The sequence below is a fragment of the Notolabrus celidotus genome, chromosome 3, assembly GCF_009762535.1.
Source record: "Notolabrus celidotus isolate fNotCel1 chromosome 3, fNotCel1.pri, whole genome shotgun sequence".
NCBI lineage: Eukaryota > Metazoa > Chordata > Actinopteri > Labriformes > Labridae > Notolabrus > Notolabrus celidotus.
The window spans coordinates 14,982,190-15,003,351 of NC_048274.1; the positions used below are offsets into that span (position 1 = coordinate 14,982,190).

A 21,162-nucleotide genomic window follows, 5' to 3' on the forward strand; every position below is an offset into this window, starting at 1 on the left:
TACTTCGGTGGTATATATGAATATGGAAAGTAATATAAGGAATATGGAGAAATCATCAGAGTTGAAAATGGATATATTATAATTAAGTTTGGCAGATCACTTACTATTTTCACGTTAGCTCGAAATTTGGAAACAATTTTAGAAAGTTTGTGCAGGCATCGTTTAATTTGGGTTTCACATTTATAAATATGAATATATAATTCATATTAAAAAGGTTTCTGGTTCTGATTTTTGTAACCAGGCTGATATTTTACAACAGGCATGAAGAGTGGGAGCAACACACGTTTTAATTTGACATTTATTTGAATATTTGCAACATATATTCAGTGTAATAAGCATGTATTTACATTGCTGTCCTTTTAAATGAGTCCCAAAGCAGTTATGGTCTGATAGCAGTATGACAGACCAGTCTTTATGTTGTACCAGACTCAGGAGTGTTGCTGTCCCCAAGATAAACAGAATCATTCCTATTTCCTAACTTTGCTCCTGAAGCTTTTCCCCTTTCTTCTGCAGCTCTTCTTTTTCCTTCTGCAGCTCTTCTCTCTGTCTACACAAGTCTCTAGCTTCCTCCATCTGTGCTTTCCTCAATGACTCAATTTGCTCCCTCTCTGCAGCTGCCTCCCTGGCATTCGCTGCACGCAGCTTCTCAATCAGCTCCCTCTGTTGCTCCAGCGCGTGAGCCTCCTCCCTCTGCGCTCTCCTAAGAGCTTCTATCAGCTCCCGCTCTCTTCTGAACACACGCGATTGTCCTTCAGATGCTCTGGGAAACTTCAACATACCTGTAAGAAGAGAGAAGGACACATGTTGAGTTTCATTAATCCACTCAGCTTTCATTAACTGATTGTAGTTGCTGGGGCTCCAAACTGCTTTCTTAGAATTACTTAGAAAATCAAGTGATAATGCAATTAGTTGAGTGGTTGAGAACTTAAAGCATCTACATAATGTTTGTACCTTTAAATAAACATATTTTCCAGCTGAAATATGAGGGGGATGTAGAGTTAAATATATGAAGTATTAATCCACATGTATGTTGAAACTCTTAACATGATGGGGTATAACTGGATTTTATTTCAAATCCAATGCTCACTTGATAAAATGAAGACGTGGACATCTTCCTTTAACAACTTTTGGTACCAACAGAATTGAAAAAAGTATTCAAAGCATTAAGATACGGCCATAAAATAACTGGTCGGGTTCACCATCATATTTATCTTGATCATAGAGATGTTTACTGGTAGATAGGATTCTTTATTAAGATTCTGATCATTTTTTCCTGTATTTAAATTTGACTAAATTCAGGTTTGTGTCAAGACAACATAAAACTTTTAACTTCCTCTATTATTGAGCAACACTAGTGTTAAATTACATTCAAACACAGTAGAAAGGTTGAAAACATCACCTGGACACAGTCTCTTCTTTTTCACTTGAAGAGTCTCAGGCGGGGCCTGTGTGTCCCCGTTCAGACTTTGATTCTGTCCATCAGTCCAGAGCTGAGAGAACACCACCGGGTGTCTCTTTGACATGTGTCGATGCAGGTTGCTGGTGCTGCCGCCTCCAAAGCATTGTAATTTCTTCATGCAAATGCGACACTGAGCTGCATCCAAATTGTCCAGACGCTCAAAGTGCCTCCATATCACGCTCCGTTTACTCCGTCTGCGAGTCATGGGGAGGTCACAACTCGACTCTAAAGGGGCCATTTGTTCTTCAGGACCTCCTTGTGCAGCTTCCAAGATTCCATTAATGGTAGAGTTAATGTCAGCATCAATCCCTGCGTTAAGACTGTCAGAGTCCCCGTCCTCCACTGAAACATCTGCTGGATAAGAAGAGGGGAAAAAAAGATTATGATTAAGGCTGCCACTTAGGATTTATGGTTAAATAAGTAGTGGTAACTTTTTTATAGATAACTCATTAAATGCTCACTTTGTTCTATTTCAAAAAAATGTGTTCATGCTCATTTAGTATCTTTTCTGACCAACAGTCAAAAACATGATTAATGACATTGACAAAACAAAGAAAGACAGTAACGCCTGAAATGAAAAGCAAATACTTTTTGTCTAATTACATCCAAATTCACATATTTTCAGCATTGTGATGGTCTTCTTATAGTAAATAAGGGTTGGTTGTTTGCTTGAAAAGTGCCAAGAGTGTATCTGCATTTGACTCATTCAGCAAAAAGCATTTGAAGACATCAGAATTAATGACCAGCACATACAGGGATGAGCTTCTAAAACATCACCTGGAAATTCTCTTTTCGTTGTGATCCCAACAGTCTCTGGTTGTGTTGATGTTCCCTCAACCGTATTTGATCCCCGTGATGAGTAGGATGGCCGTGGGTTTCGCCCATTGGCTGAAAGCTGAGAAAACACAGCTGGGTGTCTCTTTGACATGTGTCGATGTAAGTTGCTGGTGCTCCCGCCTTCAGAGCACTGAAGCTCCTTCAAGCAAATGCGACACTGAGCAGAAGACGTACTTTCCAAGAATTCAAAATGCCTCCAGATCACGCTTCTTTTACCCCGTCGCCGACTCACAATGAAGTCACTGATCGCCTCTTCCTTTCTCATTTGTTCTGTTTGTTCTGCTTCCAGGATGCCGCTGATAGCAGAATTAACTTCAACTTCATTTCCCATGGCAAGGTTGTCAGAGTCTCCTTCCTCCAGTGCAACTTCCACTGAAAAGAAGAGGATACACAACGTTAAAATCAGGGTAGCAGCTAGAAATCAGCTACTGAATTACTGCTTTGTACATAAGACGGACATATGAAATGCAATACATTCAAATTAGAGATGTGATGTTCAAGAACGAGTCTGTCTTTTGAACGGCTCTTTTAAGTGAACGATGAGAACCAATTCGCAATTGCGAGCTGTTCATTTGGGAGACATTTTATATGCAGATCACCCACACTGCCTTCACGTGTCACCTGTGTGTCCCATGAGTCTTTTGTTCACACTTATTGTCTACACTTTGTTATTGTTTACATTGTTTTGATGTGGATTCCAGTCAAGCAGCTGAGCTCATGTTTGTAAAGTAGTTCAGGTATAGAAACACCAGGTGGGGTAGTACAATTTTGTAGTCACATTTTTATAATGTTCTAATTTTAATTCTAGTAGTATTTATATTTTTTATATACATATACACTACCGGTCAAAAGTTTTAGAACACCCCAATTTTCCCACCTTTTGATTGAAATCAAAGCAGTTCAAGTCCATCAAATAGTACAAAGGTAATTGGTGAACTGCCAGAGGTAAAAAAATAAAAATAAAAAGTAAGATTACCCAAAACTGAAAAAAATATGTAAATTTCAGAATTATATGAAGACCTTTTTCAGGGAACAAGAAATGGGTTGCTGTTCTGCAGCAATTGAGGTTAGTCAACCCTTGAAAGTTGGTGCTACCATTTACTTACAGGTGTCCCAACTTTTCTTGATTACTTACAACCCCCTCTGTCTGCATAAAAGTAGTGTTGGAACACACTGTGGTACCATACCCTCGTGAGCATCATTTGAACAGTCTTGTACTGCAGAAGGTAGTGTGTTGCTTTAGAAATGGCCAGAAAAAGGCAACTAACAATGGAAGAGAGACAGACCATCAAAACATATTGGTTTGTGATTTGATTCCATGATTTATTTTTAAAATTAAATTGTTTATTTGTTCGATGTTTTCATTTCAGAGCACAAAAAGACATTGAACTGCATAATTTTCAATAACAAAACTTGAAAAATTGGGGTGTTCTAAAGCTTTGTGTATATTTATTCTTATCTATTATTTTTATATTTTAAGTATTGTTAAAATGTTCTTGTGTGGAAAATTTTACAGTAATGTTTTTTTGCATGGAAATTATCTGTAGCATGCATAGTTTTTATAGTGCCACAAAGATTGTTTCCTTGATAAAAACGAGTTACCCCTGGTTGACTTCTAAAAAATGAATAAATAACAATGAGCCAAAGAGCCAGTCTTTTGAACGGCTCTTTGAAAGGAACGGCTCCTCATGATCCGGTTCCCTTCAAAGAGCCATAAATCCCATCTCTAAGTCAAATAGTAAGTTTCGTCTGACCAAAAACCTGCATCACTCTTAACAGCTGATATAGCAGGAGGACAATTATACTGCATATTGCATTCACAGTAAAATGTTATCTCTGCGTTGTTCAATGTATGCCGTTCTAAAAGCTTATCTGATATAAGTAGCTGTAATACCTGAGTAGAACTGTTCGCTGTCTGTCTCCATGTCTCCGTGGGTGAAGGTCCTCTCAGGCAGACGGCTTTTGATTTGGGCCTCGGTGGGATGCTTGACTCGCAGGTGTCTCAGCATAGCAGTGGTGGTTCCCTGAGCTGGTTTAGCCACCAAACATCTGCAGAGCAAACACTGGACCGACTCTGAATTCACGGTTGAAAAATATCCCCAGACTACGCTTCTTTTACGGACCATCTCTGTCAGCAGCGCAGAGTATTAGACATTACAGATAGCGAATTATAAAATACGCAGCCTCTGTCAAAGTATAACATTTTACTTTACTGAGAACAATTAGCATGAGGTAAGCTAGCTCTTGTGTAGAGCTACACTATGTCCCATAATGCATTGCTGCCTCAATCGTCATATCCGGTGGGTAGAGATTTGAATGTGGATGTTTTTTGTTTTTTTTAACTGTTTATTTTGATTTTTCACAGCTTGACCCACAGTTTCTACATTACTTACCATCTATGTAATGAAAGATAATAATAATGATAATAATAATAATAATAATAATAATAATAATAATAATAATAAGAATGAAATAAATAAAATTAAATGAAACAAACATTTATAAATAAATTAAATACATATGAAAAATTATATATATTGTTTTTTTTAAATACATTTGTGGCGTTTTCACTTTGTAGGGGATATTCATTTAATAATGATATGTTACATATTGGGGCTTAATCCATTTTGAAAAATAGAAACAATAATAATGTGAAATTTAACTTGTACCAAAAAAAAAAAGTAGATCACATCACTCCAGTTCATAGATCTCAACACTGGCTTCCTGTCTGTCAGAGAATAGACTTTAAAATCCTGCTGTTGGTTTATAAAGCTCGGAATGGTTTAGGCCCAAAATACATTGCTGATCTGCTGCTACTTTACGAACCATCTCGACCTCTGAGGTCATCAGATACTGGTCTGCTTTCAGTCCCTGGAGTCAGAATGAAACATGGTGAAGCAGTGTTTAGTCTTTATGCACCACATATCTGGAACAAACTCCCTGAAAGCTGTAGGTCCGCTCCAACTCTAACCTCTTTTAAATCAAAGACTAAGACTTTTTTATTTGCCACTGCCTTCCTATCTTAGCACATTGAGTTGCCCTCGTGTAGGAAATGTGCTATACAAATAAAGTTCCCTTGCCTTGCCTTGTGCTCTTATTTAACTGGTTTATTTGTTTGTATGTGTACAGTGAAAACTGACTTACATAAAACGCGTATGCTTAAATTATATAATACACTTGTCTTTTAAGTTTTCATCTAACAAGCAGATGCTGTAAATCCCACATAGCTTAATGCCTCAATGGAAAAATAGTGATCTGATAGGAATAAAGATAGAGGGGCAACATAATGGGACATATTACACCATATAGCTGCAGAGCATAAACATTTTTAATAGCAAACTCAAGACCTACCTTTTTAGTCTCACTTTTAACTGAGTTTCATTCTTATAACAGTTTTATTTATTCATTTATTTATTATCTGGTTCAAATTTTAGTCACTTTTATTCTGTTTTATTCATTTCTGTTCTTATTCATTTTATTTACTTTAAGTAAAGCATCTTATTTTATTTTAATGGTTTAATATTTTAGTGTTTTATTATCTTAGAAATGTATTTTATTTTGCTGATTTTAATTTCCTGTGTTGAGTTTTAACATCTTATTTTACCTCTAGTGTTTCCTCATTAAGATATGAGAGCATTTCCTCAGTTCGTTCAGCAACTTATTTTTTATTAATTTCTTTTCTTTTTTATGTTTTTATTACTATTGTTGCATATATTGTGTTCTTAACCTTAGGATTGTGGGGTGGATTTGGGTTCGGGGCTGGGATCTTTTCCTTAATTTATTCTATTTTAGGTTGTTTTTATGTACAGCACTTTGTGTAACAATGTCATTGTATGAAAAGCACTTTATAAATAAAGTCTGATTGATTGATTGATGGAGCTGACATATTTGGAAATAAAAACAGTCTTGACATAGAAAATAATTTCTAATCTTATAACTAATTTGATAGAATAGTTTGGGGCACTGAAACCTTTGGTCCTGAATTAAATTCTGGGATGATGTATTGTTAAAATTATGTTGACTATGTTACTTTTACATTAAGCTAAGTAAAAAAAAACTGTTCATTAAACAATATTGGACCCTTTATCTGATTTAACAAACAAAATCCTCTTTTCATGATGACAAATATGACCAAATTGAATAAATGAATACATCTGCATCTATTTAAGGAACATCTATTAGGCAGAAGAACAGAACAGTTCACAAAATGAAAAGCAACACATTATGCTCAAAGCCATTTAATCAGTTAAAACAAAACTAAATCTAAACAAGATAAATACTACAGCTTAAAACAGAAATTCACAGGCTAAAAACACAAACACTGAGGGCAGGAAAACTTTCTCCACACCAAGACATAAATAAATACAAACAGTCGTCCTAATACAGACAAATGTTCAATTCAGTGGTGCAGTGAGCTGGCTGGTACGAACGTCACACTGCATGTTAGATATGTGACTTTTTTTCAGTATTCAGTGCAAAAAGTAAAACAAAAACATCTGTTGTGAATAAGGTGAACACTCAGTTGGAATGCTTTTAATAGTAGTGGTGGTTATGGAACAACGTGCAGGCTAAAGTGATGTAAAGACACTTTGTGTAAACTTGATGCATTGTTTTGATAAAGCACTGTTGGGAAAGCGTGAGGTCAGCATGTACTGTACTGTATGTTGTTATCTACAGATCCTACGTGGGTCTAAGAAAGAACAGACGAGTCAAACCAAACCAGTGCATCTCCTGTGTCAAGCTCAACTGTAAACTGTTTCACACTTACTTCCCTTGGTCTGCACATTTATACTCTCAGATACATCAAATCCAGTGGTTCTGCTAAGTGAAAAGATCAGTAATATTTAAAGATGAACAGTGAAAGGGATAGATGGCGGCCCCATACTCATGATTTCAACCTGTGTAATAGCTTTGGATCGCATCAAACAAAGTCTTGTAAAAACCAATAAAATGACTCGTGTGCTTGACATGTAAACAAAACTTTTACACACATTAAAACTCATTTAGTTTCCAGTTGCCTTCAGACTTAGATGGTTTGAAAATGTCATCAATCAGTGATGCACTGAAAAAGCAATCTACTTATGTGAAATTTAAACATTCAATCTGAACTCTGAGCAGCTTGACAGATGGCTGTTAGAAGTTGGTAGTTTCCTTTGTCACAGTCATGTTTAAACATATAACGATCCATTCGTTTTCAGTGTAAAAGGGGACAAAACATCCCATAAATCTGTATCTCTGAGGAATGTTTGGATAGAATAATGACGGGACATGCTGAGCATATGGATGGTGAGGAGTTGTTTTGTGTGGAGATGATTTTTCCACTTTTGGAAAACATGACAATTGCGATCCGTCATGAACTTGAGTTCATTATTGCTGCACATCTGTGAACAAAGAAAGTACAAACTTCTAACACTTTTTTCTCATCATCCAATCAGTGAAAGCAATTTAAATTGAAGGTTTCAAATTATGCATCACTTTCAGATTCAGGAATTTTGAAGGGCAATGCTACAAATTAGTCTTTTATAATGTTTCTTTTTTTTTTTTAACATAGCTTATTCAACTCAATCCCTGGTCTCTTGTTATCGCCACCTTGTAATCTCCACATTAAATATTTGCATCATACACATTTCAAAAATAAAAAAAACCGATAAAACTAAACTCTAAAACAACTCCATTATTCTTATTCTGAAGGCTGAAGTCCAGCACAGCATCATTTTGAATTCTGTCAGTCACCACTCTGAATACAGAGAGAGGATTTGTTAGTCAAATCATCTTCCTGCTGTGACATTCACATTCAGGTCTGAGGTAAACGCTCCCTTTTAGGATAAGGTGCAATTGGTGCTGTGAGTAAACAAACACCAACATACAACATCTAAGATTACAAGGTTTTCTCGGCTGGACTGTACAGTGAGAGTGTTTTCTTCAATCTGAGTTCAATGTCGATCAAGTGAAATTATACCAAGTGATTAAGTACACAAACATGTCGTTCTCAATATCTTGATATGACTCAAAACTGTGCTTGTTGTTTTGATAGTGCGGATGCTTAGTCAACAATTAATTGGTGGTGTATTGTTTTCTATACCACCAATGGACCGATGATTTAACTGTGGAATAAAAAACAGCTAAGAGGAGACGTCTAAAGCATCCTTGTATATGCTTTTTGAAGCAGAGATCTTCAGACAAATAATCTGCACAATGATAGAGACTTGCCTTTGACTTGCCTGAAGTCAAACTCCACTGAATGAGTTTAAGGACTGATTATTTTTTAAAGGAATAGTTCATGTGATTAACATTTTGATGCAGTAGACTGTGACACACTTCACTGTGTGTATTAAAATGTTTTCAATAGAGAATCAGAATAATGGAGCAGTCTTTCACACATTTAGTGTAAAAACAAGTCACAACTGTGAGAGTACAAATATTCAGGACACAGTCGTGTTGTCTTTTCCCACATGGGAAAGAAGTAGTCATTTGTGCTGCGAGCTGCCTCAGCAGCTGGGTCAAAGGGAAACATTCAGAGCGTAGTGTTTTAGTAGCGTAGCACCGGGTGTATCAAAATGTCAGTTCTTGTTTCTCTGCAGAGCCTCACACAGGTTGTGATTCGGATCCGGCTCTTGACTCATGATCTCGACGCACTCCCATTCTCCCGAACAGCTGGACCGCTTCACCGCCTCCACCACAGTCTGCACATACAGACCGTCTTCGAATGTTGGCGCCATGGCAACTGGGTCTCGTGCCCATGACCTGCGCTCCTCGTGAGCTTGAAAAGACTGTCTCAGTGACTTCACCATCGCGCTCAGCCCCTGCAGGTGAGGCAGAGGCATCCCTTTCACCTCAGGTCCTGCCCATCCACTGTCACCTAGCAACAACTCCTCACCTTTACTCCCATTACGCTGACCGAACAGCTCCGTCCCTCTGGCAACTAGCCTCCCAGATGATCCGACTATCATGACCTCGTGCACGAAGGACCCCGGCATGTTGAAGTTCAGGGTCACGGTGCAACACACGCCGCCAGAGCTCGACACAGTCCCGCCCATCAACATTTGAAAGAAACAAAAGTCATCGCTGGTGACGCGGCGAATCCCTCGGATCAGACCGTTCTGTTGAACAAATGTCCGCAATAAGCCGTGAACGCGCTGAGCTCGTGCACCCGTCAGATAACTTAGAAGGTCAACGATGGCGGAGCCCACAGTGTGCAGACCGCCTCCTCCCATCAGCTCCTCACACGTCCAGCCATACGACTGATCCAGGAGGCTTGGCCCATAGACTCTGACATCACACACCTGCACCTCTCCGACGTAACCCTCCATCAGCAGCTGACGCATGGCAACAAAAGCTGGTAGGAAGCGAAGGGTATTACCCATGATGCTGAGCAGCTGGGGGTAGTATCTGGCTGCTGTCACCATCTTGAATGAGTCCACAGCAGTTGCAGCTTTTTCACACAAGACATTCTTACCTATACCTGCAGAGTGAGAGAGGAGGGGAGAGGGGTTACTATGAGTCACAAATACAAAGATTACTGTTAGAGCTATTTACAGTATCTCACAAAAGTGAGTACACCCCTCACATTTCTTCTAAAGATGATGCACAAGAAAGTCTGCAAACAATTTGCTAAAGACAAGCAGACTAAGCACATGGATTACTGGAACCATGTCTTGTGGTCTGATGAGACCAAGATAAACTTATTTGGTTCAGATGGTGTCAAGTGTGTGTGGTGGCAACCAGGTGAGGAGTACAAAGAGAAGTGTGTGTTGCCTACAGTCAAGTATGGTAGTGGGAGTGTCATGGTCTGGGGCTGCATGAGTGCTGCCGGCATCAAGGAGCTACAGTTCATTGAGGGAACCATGAATGCCAACATGTACTGTGACATACTGAAGCAGAGCATTATCCCCCCCTCTTCGGGAACTTGGCCACAGGGCAGTATTCCAACATGATAACGACCCCAAACACACGTCCAAGACGGCCCCTGACTAGCTAAAGAAGCTGAGGGTAAAGGTGATGGAGTGGCATCTGTGGGGCATCCTCAAACGGAAGGTGGAGGAGCACAAGGTCTCTAAAAACCCTCAGCTCCGTGATGTCGTCATGGAGGAGTGGAAGAGGATTCCAGTGGCAACCTGTGAAGCTCTGGTGAATTCCATGCCGAAGAGGGTTAAGGCAGTGCTGGAAAATAATAATAATAATAATAATAATGGTGGCCACACAAAATATTGACATTTTGGGCCCAATTTGGACCTTTTCACTTAGGGGTGTACTCACTTTTGCTGCCGGTGGTTTAGACATTAATGGCTGTATGTTCAGTTATTTTGAGGGGACAGTACATTTACAATGTTATACAAGCTGTACACTGACATTGTATCAAAGCGTCATTTCCTCAGTGTTGTCCCGTGAAAAGATATAATTAAATATTTGCAGAAATGTGAAGGGTGTACTCACTTTTGTGAGATACTGTAGATGGGCAGGTAAGATAGGAGGGGCGGACACCGGGGATGGTGAATGGCTTTTTACCGGGAGATTTGAAAGAGACGCTACCTTTTGTTTGAGAGAAGCTTTTTTGTTGTACTATAAATCACCAAAAGACTGAATACTTGGCTGGACATTGACAATACATTGGACACCGTGTAAGATCCACTCTCCTGGTGCCCCGTGGCCGGTTTTTGATTTGAGATTTAAGTTTTGTAAGTTGATCAAGTCAAGTAGCCACTACAATTACTGAAACTCAAAAGATAAAAACTTGAACATCTTGCAATCTGACAGAACTCTTTAATCATTTCGGTTTCCCACAACAGCAACAAAATGTTGAGCAACTGATTTCAATCTCTGAATTATTCTGTAGTGCTGCAAGTGAAGGTGATATTGATTCTGTTTAGTGACAATGGTTTTGAATCTGTAATAAACTTTTATACCTCATTTTTTTGTTTTACCTAATTATACCTGAAACACCTGTCATAATACTGCTAGATACTTCTCAATTCAACTACATCACAAAACAAGTTTCAGCATCCAGACTGGATTCTCTGAAACAGTTTCACAACGTAAACAAGGTTATGCTGCTTTTGATTTGATCAAGTTATTTCCATTAAAATAACCCCTTTATGTATTTTTGTTAGGATTTCCAGCATACTGTGGACTTAGTTCTCTGTGCTGCAACACTGTGGAAGGGTTTACCTTAAATGGCATTACTGTGCAGTTCCTAGGTTTCATATGATTATAGAAAATGTAAATATTCTCCTGTAAGCATGTGATAGCACAGCAGTAGTGTATATCTCATATGTGGATATTAGCAGCTGACAATAACTGTGGGAGGCAGAGCTGTGGGTAAGTCCTTTGGTGGGGACTCACTCAGGAAGTTGCAACTCAAACAGGAAGCTGAGGTCAACGCTCAGGAATTCCATCAGATACAGTAAAATATTAACTTTATAGATCTCCTCTGATACGACAGTGAGTTCATGATGTTTAATCTAATATTGACATTGCAGATTTGAGGAGGGGGATATTTAAGTTTTGTTAGTAGGTCTGTTGGTTTGGCTTTTACCCCCCTTAAACCACAGCATCCCCTGATACCACGTTAATCATCTCAGAATCTCTCAAGGATAAACTCAAGGACACATTACAGCTCAGAGAAGTTCAGCCATTGTCAGCATGAACGTCTTTTAGGGAGGACTTCAGAAATGTTAAATCTGTTCCACAGCCGACATGCCACACCCAGGTGGGTCAGGTCACATTAAAAACTGAGCTTCCCCAGTTGCATGCAAGTAGGGTCAGCATGAATGTGCAACTTATAACCGTTGAATATCCCTGAAGTAAAAAGAAAAACAAGCATACATTTCAGTGATGGGGCTTTTGTGTTTATGATGTCTTACCTAATGCTTTGACAGCGATCTGCCTTGTCATTGAGGGAGGGATATAGATGCAAACAAGGTCAACATCTTGGTGCAGAAGGACGTCATCAGATCGGCTGGTGTGAAATGGGATGCCCAGTTCCTCTGCCAAGCAGCGCGCTTCCTCCTCACTTCTTCCCCAGAGTGCATGGACCTCAAAGCCCTCAGCTTTCAACAACGGGACCAGCACACGGGCCGTGCTCCCGGTGCCGAACACACCGACTCCTGGCAACATGGTAGTGCCACTTACTGCAAACTTACGTGTTTACCATGGTCGACATCACAAACATCTCAACAGCTGATGATCCACGTGTCCGGCATTAACTGTGTTTGGAAATCAAGGACAGCTGGAAGTAGGCTACCTGTGAAAATAAAAAGTAATGGTGCTTACTAAGCCTTAATACACCCAACAGTTTTCATGCTATTAAAACCAGCTATTACTCATCCAGCAGGAGCGGTTAAATACAAAATACCTCCTTTACCTGCACTGCAGGATTCAGGAGTAGACACTTATGACTGTCCCAACAAAACGGGAAAAACATGTCCAATGGGAGGACTGGACCAGTTTTTTTCTCATCAGACTGTGACAGCCACTTAGACTGTGTCCTGCTGCATAGTTAACATGCCATTCCATACAGGATCCACACCCACTAAAGTAAACGTCACCTCTACCTTTTAAACAAGAGCACTGTATGCCACTAATAACATTATTGAGAGTATTTAGGGACAAAAACTTGCCCACAGAACAACAGAATCAACCAGTTTAACAACATTAACTAAGTGTGCCACACACGTTATTTGAAAGAGTGTGTGTGGCTCAGTGTATGCAAGGACTTTGTACCTCTTTATTTACTGAATTTCCACTATCATGACCCTGAAAGTTTGCTGTGGATGTCCATGTATTAGTAGTTGGACAACAGCTGGCTTGTGTGTTGGAGTATCTGTCCTCTGTATTATATGATAAGGGGGAGGGATTAGCAGCTTTCTCTTGACTTGTCTTTCACTAAGTTTTGAAAAGAAAAAAACAATGTTTTGTTAAATAGAACAAGAATAACTTTTATTTATGAGATTCCTGCCACGCTCATCTCCCTGTGGCATGACCAGTGTTGGACAAAGTACACAGCTTCATTACTAAAGTCAAAGTATAGATACTCCAGGTCAAATGTTACTCCAATACAAGTGAAAGTCTCTCTGTCAGATTATTACTGGAGTTAATGTCCTGAAGTTCTTCCCTTTAAAGTATTCAAAGTACTTCTTAAAAAAATCTCAAAATATTGTATTTTCACAAAGTATGAGTGCAGTCAAGAATACATAGGAGTACATTCTGTTACATCATGTTTATCTAGAAACCATTACTTGAAATCTCTAAAAACTATACCATGGAATAAAAACAGACACAAAGTTACTCCAAGCACAGACAACTTAGTTTGAAATGTTCATCTGAAATGAAACAAACTTCACGTAACTCAACACGCTTTCCCAGGTTGGACAGTGAATGTTTGGACGTTTGGGCAGAGTGGGAAACAGGGAGAACATTTCAAACCATAAGTATCATTCTTCATTTTAAAAACCTCTAACATGGGCTGAAGATATGGCCATGGGTGCTCAGATGGAGAATTACAGCCATCATTACCACCTCTAAATGAACTGCCTGATCTGAGTGAAATTTGCTCCTTGTTTGGAGATGCACGATATACAGGTACGAATAAACCACTGAGACAAACAGAACTACATAAACTCATTTTACTGTCTTAGGGATCAGATTTCAGAAAAGAGAAGGACATTCATGAGCTGACTTCAAAACAAATGTAGTGAGTAACTGGAGCACTGATAGAAATGTAGTGGAGTCAAAAGTACAATAATTGTCTTTTGAATGTAGTGGAGTAAAAGTAATAAGTCCCCCCCGCAAATAATACTCAAGTTAAGTACAGATACTAAAAAAAAAGTACTTAAGTACTCAAGTATATGTACTCTGTTCCTGTCCACCACTGGGCATGACTGTACACAAACAGACTGGAGCCTGTGTGTGTGCCTGTGCACCTGCATTACCTGCGTAGCCTTTTCCCCCACAGCCATACCTCAGGACTCAAACAAACATACGTGAACCAGTTTGAGAGGAGTCACTGTCTCTACATCACACATACACTGGAAATTAATGAACCTAGCCTGGAACTGTTCATCACATAACAAAGACATGTCAAGAGAATACGATCCCCTCAGAGATCAACACAACTAAGGGCTTTAACCAGCATTTCACCAACACATCAGACAGATAGTGGACATGTATTTCTCTAATACAGACGCATATGCTGCAGAAAGCTGAGGTTCACTCCAAAGACTGTAAAGTATGTAGTCTGAGGTTCACTCACACTGGGCTAGCTGGACTGGGTTAGTGATAACATTAGCTAGCACCTTAAGCTAGCCGGCCAGACAGCAGCAAAGTGAACTCAAACAGCTTCCGACGAGCACACACATTTTACAGAGTGTGTAACTACATTTGATCAACGAAACTATACAAAATATAAGTGCAAAAACAGAGTAGAGAAGTGAACAGAGATCCAATCTTACTGTGTTCACCAGGACAGCATCGACAGCGTTCATAGGCTCTCCACCGGGCGCTGCCCAGTTGCTAATGGTAACTTCAGGAGCAACGACGGGACAGTGGAGTAGAGATGTGACGTTCGCGAACGAGTCGGTCTTTTGAACGGCTCTTTTCAGTGAACGACGAGAACCGATTCGCAGTTGCTTTTGGAGTTCATTTGGGAGCCGTTCTTTTATATAAAGAGGCAACCTCCGGTCTAAATGCAGAAGTGCTAAAAACTGCAGTTCATATAGAGGGTCCACTTGAGGCTGGCTCAGGAAGTACCCGAAACCACATACACACCAATTAAAAAAAATTGATCTTTACAGCAGAAATAAACATGTTTACAGCCTGGTACAAAAGACGAGTGTAGTCTGGATAGCTAATTTCTCGATCGGCACACACTGTACGGGGGGTGAATTTTCTTCTAACGTGGCAATTTCTAAGATATTAAGATTAAGAGTCTTCCAATGAGAGGCACAGCTGACTTGATTGACAGGCGGGAACACTATAGCTGTTGGCTAGGAGGCTCAAAGCCCGCCTCTTTACGTCACAATCGCTCAACAGCAGCAATATGGCTGCTGTTGACCGATTGGCCTCAAAACAGCGCCTCAGGAACAGATAGGTGACGTCACGGATACTTCGTCTATATTTTATATAATCTATGGTTTTTATATGCAGATGGCCCACGCTGCCTTCACATGTCACCTGCGTGCCCCATGAGTCTTTTGCTCACACTTATTGTGTATACTTTGTTATTGTTTACATTGTTTTGATGTGGATTCGAGTCAAGGAGCTGAGCTCCTGTTTGTAAAGTAGTTCAGGTGTAGAAACACCAGGTGGGGTAGTACAATTTTGCATTCACATTTTTATAATGTCCTAATTTTTATAATTTTTTCTGTATTGTTAAAATCTTGTTGTGTGGAAAATGTTACAGTAAAGTTGTATTGCATGGAAGTTATCTGTAGCCTGCCTGTGTAGTTTTTATAATGCCACAAAGTTTTTTAGGTGAGGGAAAATTCAAAATAGTGATCTCACTGTGTTTGGAATATTTACAAATTATAATCAATATTTCAGAATAGTTCCCACCAATAAAGTTTATATATTGGTTGGATTTGTAAATTTGAATTATTCTGATCCAAATCTTATCTTATAGCTGATACCCCAACGAGTTACCCCTGGGTGACTTCTAAAAAAAACCAAAAAAAACAATGAGCCAAAGAGCCAGTCTTCTGAACGGCTCTTTGAAAGGAACGGCTCCTCAAGATCCGGTTCAGTTCAAAGAACCATAAATCCCATCAAATCCCATCTCTACAGTGGAGACGACCAGAAACACTACAAGAGGCAGGAGATGGGTCACTGGCAGAGAACCAAAACACACATAGGCTACTAAGACGACCAGAAATACTACAAGAGGAGGGAGATGGGTCACCAACTGTTGACCAACTGTATTGTTGCTTCAAATTTTAGCTCATAACAATTGCAACTATAAGCTAGCTTGTAGCCTGCACCTCACAGACCCAGTTTGAACTTTTAACATTTCTTCTTGTTTTTAGGTGATTTGTATACAAGATATAGGCTACATAATAACATATCAAAACAGGCGTTTGGTGTTTTCTGTATGACAGAGTTCATTTGAATTTTATTATGAAATTGTTCTCAAATTAAGGACATGTTGATAATGAGTTAAATCCATAGACTGTATAACATACGGACGTAGTATCCGTGACGTCACCCATCTGTTTCTGAAGAGCTGTTTGAGGCCAATCGGCGGCGGCAGCCATATTGCTTCTGTTGAGCCACTGTGACGTAAAGAGGCGGAGTTTGAGCCTCCTAGCCAACAGCTACAGTGTTCCTGCAGTCAGCTCATTGGGAGACTCGTAATCTCAATATCTACGAAATTACAGCGTTAGAAAAAAATGCACCCCCCTCACAGTGAGAGCACATCAAGAAATGAGCTATCTAGACTATACTCGTGTTTTGTACCAGGCTGTAAACATGTTTATTTCTGCTGTGAAGATCGACTTTTTTCCCATTCATGTGTATTTGACTTCCAGTACTTCCGGAGCCAGCCTCAAGAGGATCCTCGATGAACTGCAGTTTTTAGCACTTCTGCATTGGACTCATATTTTTAGGATGGGGGTTGCCACTTGGTTAAAGGTGACATATTATGCTCTTTTTCATCAAAATATATTGGTCTAAGAGGTGATGGAGAGGCACCTGCAGCAGGACCTTTCTGAACGATTTGTCACAGATTTTGTGTTTCTTGTTTTTTTATTTGTCAGTACGTCGACGTGTGTCTTGGTACACAGCTACGAACATGTAGCTATGTGGCTATGCTAACTAGCGCTAGAACTTTCCATGAAAAATAAAAATCATCCACTAGATCTTCAAATCTGCAGATGTGGGGAGTAAAACCGACCTTTGTGTTTATTAAGACAGCCTACAACTAGCATGCCTCCCGCCTAAGCTCCGTGTTAGCACACATGTGTGCAGGTAATGAAAAACGGAGGAGGGGTTGAGTTGTATTTTATACAGTCTACGGGCTGAACAAGCACCGAGCTCTGACTTACAGACCAGATGTTGTTGTGACGTATGAAAAACCCAGAAAACTGAAACGGCTTGATTCAGCACACATTTACAGAAAAATGGAGAAATCAGAACAGGGGCAGAATGATGATTTTTTTCATTTTCGGGGGGTTTGTAGACATGCCAGGGACACATATTTCAGGTAGAGAACCATTAACAAGTCGATTTTGCATGATATTTCACCTTTAAAACTAAATCTGGAAATCCCTGGGTGCTTGAAGTGACAATAAAAACACCACATTGAACATTTTCTCAAAACCTCTTGCTTTTCTAACAGTGCATGTATGGATATGGGCACTCTTTGTTTATTTATGTATTTTAGGGAGCTCCGTGTTAAAACTGTATAACTATTGTTCATCGTTGTTCATCTGCCGTTCTTATCTTGACTTGTAATAACTTACACATTTTGTGTCTGTATTATAACTTTATAGAAAATAGACAATAAGCTGTTTAGCAGTTGTTTCTCTGCCACTAGACTCATAAACGCAGTAGGACATCCAGGCCAGCAGGGGCGGTAGTCCAGCAAATGACTTGGTGGACAAAATCGCAAAGGATTGTGGGAAGTTTAGTTCTCGCTGGATGTCGCTTGGCTGATAACACCGCGAAAGACTAACGAAGCAAATTACCACCGCAAATAAAACATTAGCCTCGCATTCAACATAAACAGATGCTCTTTATGCATCAAATCCGGATCCAATCGGGTGGACTGAGCCTGTTTGCGAAGAAGAACGACTCATTTTGGGTAAAAATAAACAGGAAGTTGTTAGCGTTGTGGGACGTGTAGTTCCGCTTGCAGGCCACTGAGCTTTATAACAGCGTATAGAATAAAGAAACAACATTTAAATAAGCTAAACTTAACCCGAACACTTTGTGTTTGGCATTGGCGTGGCAGTAAACATGCCCGGGTTCACCTGCTGCGTGCCTGGGTGCTACAATAACTCGCATCGGGATCGGGAGCTGCGCTTCTACACATTTCCCAAAGACACCACGCTGAGGGAGATGTGGCTGAGGAACATCTCCCGGGCCGGGGTCAGCGGCTGCTTCAGCACCTTCCAGCCTACCACGGGGCACCGAGTCTGCAGCGTGCATTTCGCCGGTGGGAGGAAGACCTACACCGTCAGAGTGCCGTCCCTCTTCCCTCTGCGGGGCGTGAATGAGCGCAGGAGTCGACGGGGCAGAGGCAGGAAAGTGTCTGCGGCAGCTGCTGCTCCTGCCCCCGCTGCTGCAGCCACCTCCGGGATTGTTATCACCAACGTCCTGGGTACCACGGCAGAAGGAGCCGAGGGCAACACTGGAGGCGAGGCGAGCGACGACAGCATCACCGTGGTGCAGATAGGTCAAAACGGGGAGTACCTGGGCACGGCGCGGCTGCCGAGCCAGACAGAGGGGACTTGTTACGCGGCGCCAATTGGCACCTCAGAAGAGCCGATTGGCACCGACGGCTCCATTCTTGAAACCACGTCCACTTTGCTCCAGCAGCCCGTGCAGTACGTGAGTGTCACTAGCAGCCCACTGGACCACTCGTACTCACTGACCACCGGCACCACGTCTGCAGAGCTGCTGCGTAAACTGAACGAGCAGCGGGACATCATCGCACTGATGGAGGTGAAGATGAAGGAGATGAAAGCGACCATCCGTCAGCTCCGGGTGGCTGAGGCCAAGCTGCAGGAGGAGGTGCGGGAGCGAGACAGGCTGCTGTACGGGGGGAACTCGGTGGCTTTTAGTATCCGGAAGAAAATCTGAAGGATGAACATAAACCTGAGAGACTCGGACTAGAGATACCGAGGTGTTTGAAGACTGCAGATCCAGCTCTATTTTGTATAAACACTACGAGCGATGACAATTTATTTTCAGCAAGTAGAACTGACTTTTCGTAGGCCTGATGTAAAAAAAAAAAAGAAGTCTGCTGGCTAGTTCATGTAGCTAATATGGATAACCCTCATTGCTCATTATTTAGGAACATGCACTGTAATAGGCTATATTTAACATACTCATAGTATGCACAGACTGACGTGCAGGCTTACACATTTATTACCAGACTGACGAGGGAGATGCTCAAGACTGCCTATAGTTTCATAGAGGGGTTTCTCTTGAAGATTCTTATTAAGGTGTTTTTATTTACCTATGAACTTAAATTAGGGGGTTGTGGCAGAAACAGCCCACCGTAGATTTATAGAGGTGATGTAAAGTATGCCAGGATGGAGTAGAACTTTTTGTAAACCAAACACTATTCTTGGCACACCTCTGGTGTTAGTGAACAAAATAAAGCGCTATCATTGCTCAAGTTGCCTTTGACAGTATCTTAATGATCTTTTAAAAGGATGATTCTTGAAAACTTGCATTAAGTTACAACTGTTGAACTTTTTTTTTTCCTGTGTGGAAGTCTTACGAAACATGTTGTCTAGATACTTACTGCAACTTGAACCTGTACCTTGTCTACCCCCATAAATTGTTGTGTAAAAACAGCAGCAGCTTGTTTCAGTGTGATACCTGGTTTATTTTTATCTGCCTGTTTATGATCAGATGTTTTCTCCCTGCAGATGTTGAGCGGTTGCATATCTCCGCATATGTCATCTGTGTTTTTAAGGATGTTCCACAGATTTTTGATCGGACATCAATGCTCTGCTGTTATTTTGAAGTAAATTTTATTTTAAAATGGAGATGATTCATGCAAAATAATTTCTCAGCTCATGACGTGTGTTTATAATAAGTTATAATAAGTAGTAGGCTGTCAACCTGAAAATCACCAGGATATGTTTGGTGATTTGTGAAATAGCAGTAAGCTTCACACCTGAATTACACTCATTTGTCAGGAATTAAGTGGGAATTTTCAGTCAGTTGAGGACTTTTTGGTTTTAGCTAGGCCAAGTTGTGCATAAATGTTGCAAACTTTTTGCCATATGCAGTTATAGGCAGTGATTAGCTATTTTATCATGGATCCTATAAAGGTCAAATGTCATAGGAAATTGTGTCCATAAAATTTAGAATTCTGTTTTGTTTTTTTGTTTTTTTAAAGATGTGTTTTTGGGCATTTTTTGCCTTTATTGGATAGGAAAGCTGGAGAGAGACAGGAAATGTGGTGAGTGGAGAGTGGGGGGAGACAACAGATGGTAGAGGCCGGGAGTCTAGCCTGCGTCCACTGCGACAAGGATGATAGCCTCTGTGTATGGGACACACACCACTTGGCCAACGGAGACCCAGAACCTTTTTTTTTTACATATGTGGTGAGTTTCTGCTTCAAACTTCACTTTGCTTTCTCTGTCAGTGTTAAGAGAGCATCCTGGTAAAATATTAGTGTGACTTAAAATGAAGTGCTCAACCCATCATTTGCTAGTGTAAAGCAAATGAAGCACTGATGATCCTGCCTGTGTTTCAGTGAGGTTGACAATGTAAGGTATGATTTACTATTGGTTTGTGCATTGGTGAATATCAGATTAATTAATAAGTCATTAAACCATTCAGTCAGATCGTTTATATTCATGCTGCACACTCACTTTACAGAAAGAGCAGGTTTATATCATACCCTGATCTGTCATTCAAAGAAACTCTACACAAGTCCAATAAGATGACAGTTTATTTAAGTGAGTGGATTCATGCTGCATTAATTATCTAGCTTTTATGAGTGTACCAGTACAGATAGATATTCTTGTTTTATAAACTCAACGTTATAGCAGACTGATAGATTTCAGTCACAGACTAAACTGTGAGTATTAAATTGTGTGTGAGTCAGGCTGCAGTCAGATGTTGCAGCATGATTTTCTCCCTCTAGATGGCAGTGGATTAAAAGCTTGAAGAGAGAGGAGCTTTACCCCCTGTCA

General features: G+C 40.3%; 3 protein-coding genes across 6 annotated transcripts; 1 reads left to right on the top strand and 2 right to left on the bottom strand.

The window, feature by feature from the left end:
* Positions 1–280: 280 nt before the first annotated feature.
* Positions 281–4,583, bottom strand: LOC117810753. Of its 4 annotated transcripts, none has more exons than XM_034680698.1 (4): positions 4,191–4,583; positions 2,237–2,668; positions 1,400–1,813; positions 281–779 (listed from the first exon to the last, which is right to left on the bottom strand). In XM_034680698.1, the coding sequence occupies exons 1-4, from the start codon at positions 4,420–4,422 to the stop codon at positions 475–477; spliced, it is 1,383 nt and encodes a 460-aa protein (XP_034536589.1). In that variant the 5' UTR covers positions 4,423–4,583; the 3' UTR covers positions 281–474. The 4 variants fall into 4 exon arrangements, with proteins under 4 accessions (XP_034536589.1, XP_034536590.1, XP_034536591.1 ...); XM_034680699.1 differs by having other exon boundaries at positions 1,400–1,810; positions 4,191–4,582; XM_034680700.1 differs by lacking the exon at positions 4,191–4,583 and adding an exon at positions 3,317–3,421.
* A 1,935-nt stretch (positions 4,584–6,518) lies between these two features.
* On the bottom strand, positions 6,519–14,867 carry gfod2 (glucose-fructose oxidoreductase domain containing 2). The gene is made up of 3 exons (XM_034679837.1): positions 14,743–14,867; positions 12,157–12,536; positions 6,519–9,758 (listed from the first exon to the last, which is right to left on the bottom strand). The coding sequence occupies exons 2-3, from the start codon at positions 12,407–12,409 to the stop codon at positions 8,857–8,859; spliced, it is 1,155 nt and encodes a 384-aa protein (XP_034535728.1). The 5' UTR covers positions 12,410–12,536; positions 14,743–14,867; the 3' UTR covers positions 6,519–8,856.
* A 3,002-nt stretch (positions 14,868–17,869) lies between these two features.
* thap11 (THAP domain containing 11) lies at positions 17,870–20,004 on the top strand. Its single transcript, XM_034679838.1, has one exon. It carries the CDS (start codon positions 18,242–18,244, stop codon positions 19,085–19,087), a length of 846 nt encoding a protein of 281 aa, XP_034535729.1. The 5' UTR covers positions 17,870–18,241; the 3' UTR covers positions 19,088–20,004.
* The last annotated feature ends 1,158 nt before the right edge of the window (positions 20,005–21,162 follow it).

Coding starts and splice junctions, on each gene's coding strand:
- LOC117810753 (XM_034680698.1), bottom strand. CDS start 4,422: ATGGTCCGTAAAAGAAGCGTAGTCTGGGGATATTTTTCAACCGTGAAT. Junction 2,669..4,190: donor CAGCGAACAGTTCTACTCAG/GTATTACAGCTA, acceptor TCTTCTTTTCAG/TGGAAGTTGCACTGGAGGAA. Junction 1,814..2,236: donor AACGAAAAGAGAATTTCCAG/GTGATGTTTTAG, acceptor CTTCTTATCCAG/CAGATGTTTCAGTGGAGGAC.
- gfod2 (XM_034679837.1), bottom strand. CDS start 12,409: ATGTTGCCAGGAGTCGGTGTGTTCGGCACCGGGAGCACGGCCCGTGTG. Junction 9,759..12,156: donor GATCGCTGTCAAAGCATTAG/GTAAGACATCAT, acceptor CTCACTCTGCAG/GTATAGGTAAGAATGTCTTG.
- thap11 (XM_034679838.1), top strand. CDS start 18,242: ATGCCCGGGTTCACCTGCTGCGTGCCTGGGTGCTACAATAACTCGCAT.